The sequence below is a fragment of the Sebastes fasciatus genome, chromosome 21, assembly GCF_043250625.1.
Source record: "Sebastes fasciatus isolate fSebFas1 chromosome 21, fSebFas1.pri, whole genome shotgun sequence".
Lineage (NCBI taxonomy): Eukaryota > Metazoa > Chordata > Actinopteri > Perciformes > Sebastidae > Sebastes > Sebastes fasciatus.
The window spans coordinates 7,992,374-7,996,363 of record NC_133815.1 but is presented as its reverse complement, the minus strand read 5'-3'; the positions used below and the strand labels follow the sequence as shown (position 1 = coordinate 7,996,363).

General features: G+C 36.3%; 1 protein-coding gene across 1 annotated transcript; it reads left to right on the top strand.

Moving 5' to 3' along the window:
* The first annotated feature begins 2,250 nt into the window (after nucleotides 1-2,250).
* Nucleotides 2,251-3,789, top strand: sox32 (SRY-box transcription factor 32). Its single transcript, XM_074622723.1, has 2 exons — nucleotides 2,251-2,521; nucleotides 3,113-3,789. The coding sequence occupies exons 1-2, from the start codon at nucleotides 2,251-2,253 to the stop codon at nucleotides 3,787-3,789; spliced, it is 948 nt and encodes a 315-aa protein (XP_074478824.1).
* The last annotated feature ends 201 nt before the right edge of the window (nucleotides 3,790-3,990 follow it).

The following is a 3,990-nucleotide window of genomic DNA, read 5'->3' as shown; positions in this document are numbered from 1 at the left end:
TAATCTGTGTTTTTTCAATAACAATGTTATTGTATAGACTATTTGTACTCAATATAGTGACTGTTTCCTACTTTATTTGTGTGTTTATGCTTCGTGTCACCACAATAAATCCATTATTTCCCATTAATAAGTGTTTCTAGTGCTCATTAATGTGTTTATTCTCATATATATGCACTGCAATGCATTTTTTTCTAATTTTCCTAGAACTAAAACATTCCTATAATATCAATAATTCCCCAACAATTGTGTGTGTGTACTGAAGAGTGACTTTTAATTATTATCTTATTTATAAGACAATTTAATTTAATTTTACTGTTTTTTTTTACTTACAAAATGTTATTTTTACCTGTATTATTTTTAAATTAAAATGTTTACTATTTAATATTTTTTAATGTCTTATTTTTTATTATTATTTTATTTTTTATCACCTACTTTGTGGAAAATCAACAAAATAAATGCTGCAGATATATAAATTATAGGCTGAAAAAGGAAAAACTGCTGCTGGTTTCTGTGAGTCTGGATGTCTGCAGGAGTTTTGACTGATTTCAATACACTTTTGTCTGTGTGATTTAGCACCAGTCAGCCTATTTCATCATATTTTTCTCATCTTTTAATTCAAACAAAGTCTTTTTGATGTCCTAAATGTGAGCTCATCACTCCCCTTTGTACACACCTATCAGTTGTTTTGTGTTTGGGCAAATATTTGTGCTTGGTAATTGTGTAATAAACACTGAGCCTTGATCATGTTTGTTGTCAGTCCTGTAAAATGCACTTTGATAGAGACAGTGGATGACTGATAAGAGCTGAGAGACACAATGTAATTAGTAACCAGGCCTGCCTCCTTATAGTCCTGCTGCACACTTTGATGTTCACCTATCAATACCTGATGCTGATGTCTACCAGCTCTCTCCTAAAAGTCTCATTTGATTTCTCTAATTTGCTTTTAATAAGTGAATCAAGGGATTTATTAGACTTTCATGTCAGGGACTTTTACGCACAACTACAGGAGCAGACAAACATGTAATAAAAGTATAATTCTACTTTGACTTTCAAATATATACTGTATATTCGTATTCTGGGGGTATCGTTCCTATGCAGAGGGTAGTTTAGTTTATTCATTGACTACACTGAGGGCGTTTTATATTTTAATTATTTATTTATTTATTTGTGTATTTATTTTGTATTCATTTTTGGAAGTATTTATTTATTTACTGTATATTTGTATTGTGGGGGTATCGTTCCTATGCAGAGGGTAGTTTAGTTTATTTATTGACTACACTGAGGGCGTTTTATATTTTTAATTATTTATTTATTTATTGTGTTGAGTTGAATGTGCTACTTATTTTGTACTGTAATTACCTTGTGCCTTTTTTCTACCTTTTTTCTTTTCTTAAAGCTGATTCGGTGTAAACTACTCAGAATTTCACTGCACTTATATTAGGTGCAAATGGCAAAAATAAAACTCTTGAATCTTGAATCTTGAATCAGTTTATACTTTATTTTTATTATATATATAATAAATATATATTTTATATTTTTTATATTATATCATATTTTTATATTATATTTTTTATATTATATTTTTATATTATATTATATTTTTATATTATATTATATTTTATATTTTTTATATTTTATATATATTTTATTTGTCACCATTAAGAGGGAAAAATGGGTTCAACACTTAATCCTTAATGGATAAATCTGATTGGTTTATAGGCTGTTTATCTTAATCTGGGCATTACATGTCACCCTTTTATTATTAAAAGGCCAAATTGAGTTTTATTACAGACTCATGTCTCTTTTCCATGTGATGTCAGGGACTTTTACGCACAAATATAGGAGCAGACAAACATGTAATAAAAGTATAATTCTACTTTGACTTTCATCAGTTTATACTTTTCATATATGTGTAACAATAAAGAGGGAAAATGGGTTCAACACTTAATCCTTAATGGATAAATCTGATTGGTTTATGGGCTGTTTATCTTAATCTGGGCATTACATGTTGAACCTTTTATTATAGAAAAGACAAATTGAGTTTTATTACAGACTCATGTCTCTTCTCCATGTGAAGTTTCTGTGACATGGCTGATTGGGGGGCTCAGATGGGCCTATCACAGACCTGAGGAAACACCTGAAATTCACACCTTTAATCCACTCCTCCTGGCCTCCCATTGGTGGAGCACCCACATATATCTGTGAGTCACCAGGAGGATGACAGAGAGCAAACTATCTATCATCACCATCATGCATTACATCTTGGAGAGTGAAGCCTCTGTCTCTGTGGACGTGGAGCATCAGATCAGGACTGAGGTGACCTCTCCTGGTTCTGGTCCCTGCAGCCCTCTGTCCGTGAACTCGGACTCCAGCTGTGCCAGCCCAGAGGCCAGATGTGCGTCAGAGCAGCAGAGAGTCAGGAGGCCTCTGAACGCCTTCATCATCTGGACCAAAGAGGAGCGCAGGAGGCTGGCACAGCTCAACCCAGACCTGGAGAACACGGATCTGAGCAAAATACTCGGTAAGAAACTCATTAACAGCTTGGAAATGTTATTAATAAGAACAGAAGTTGCTGAAGTTAAAGTGCCCCTTGGAGATCTTCAAGTGTTCCTTCCTAAAAATGTCAGATGTTTGTAGTTTTTTGGGCCAAGAACATGTCTCATATGGGGGAAACCAAAATAATCTTGCTTGAAATGTATATAATAAGAGCTCAGAAGCATAAAATAATGCTTAAGATTCATATTTAATTATTATTATTTATTTTTTTATGTGTTTTTTTAAAATTTATTAATTTTTTTGCTTTTTTTTTTTTTTTTTAACTCTACTCTTTCTTTTTGTCATTATTATTATTGTTATTTATTTTCTTGGTTTTGTTTTGTTTTTGAATGTTGAGGTTGTTTTCTCTCATGTACAGTACTTGATGGGTTTGTCTGTAAGCTCATCTACTTAAAAGTTGGTTTATAGACTGTTACAAACAGTGGATTGCTTATATGAAAACAGCCTTGAAAAAAGGGAAAAAATGAAGTATATTAAAAAATATATATATATTCATATTTAAGTCAGTTTTTCTAAACCAAAGATGCAGATCATTAACCATACTGTGTTCCTGCAGGAAAAAGCTGGAAGGCCATGTCCCTGCTTGAGAAGCGTCCCTACATGCAGGAAGCCGAGCGCCTGAGAGTCCAGCACACCATCGACTACCCCAACTACAAGTACCGGCCGCGCAGGAGGAGGCAGCTGAAGAAGAGCTCCAGACCTCAGTGTGCAGAGGCTCCTCACTCCTCCTTGCTCTGCAGCTCCGCCGGTTTCCCCGTGCCGTTCAACCTCACCTACCTGCTCCAGAACCAGCAGCAGTCCTACCCAAACACCTCTGCTTTCACAAACTCCCCTTCTAACTTCTCCCCTTTGCGCAGCAGCCACCCAGTATATCCAGACACAGCTGCAGCAGATGTTTACTCAAACAAGCCTGTGGGGTACCAGAACCCTCCCACGTACCCTGCAGAGCCGCAGCTGTATTTTGGCAGTCAGCACATGCAGTATGGTTTCTCCAGCGCTGCAGGTCCCCATGTGGACCAGGAGGAGTCCAGCAGGGTCTACGGGGGACTGCTGTGCCCCGCTGGGCCCTCCCTGGAGTTCTACCTGGAACGGGTTCAGCTGGACATGCTGTACGATCTGGACCGCAGCGAGTTTGAACAGTACCTGGGTCCGAGCCCTCACAGGCCCGAGTTGGTAGATCCCAGCAGCTACTACCAGCAGAGCAGCCACAGAGAGGGACGCTCCGTCTCATAAGACTACTACTAATAGTGTATTTATTTAAATTATTTCAGTGTGATGATGACTGCTGAAAGTGTATATTGTGTTTTTGACAAGTTAAATGACTGCTGTACTGTCTTCCAATGTATGTGTCAATAAATAATTAATTGAACTTGCAATGTCCATGTCGTTATTAATATCTTAAAAATGAGCAAAAAGACAAGATTAACAGACTTA

Bases quoted from the DNA above. Each gene is read 5' to 3' on its own strand.
- sox32 (XM_074622723.1), top strand. From the start codon at position 2,251: ATGCATTACATCTTGGAGAGTGAAGCCTCTGTCTCTGTGGACGTGGAG. The intron at 2,522-3,112 runs GTAAGAAACTCA...GTGTTCCTGCAG, and splicing joins GGATCTGAGCAAAATACTCG to GAAAAAGCTGGAAGGCCATG.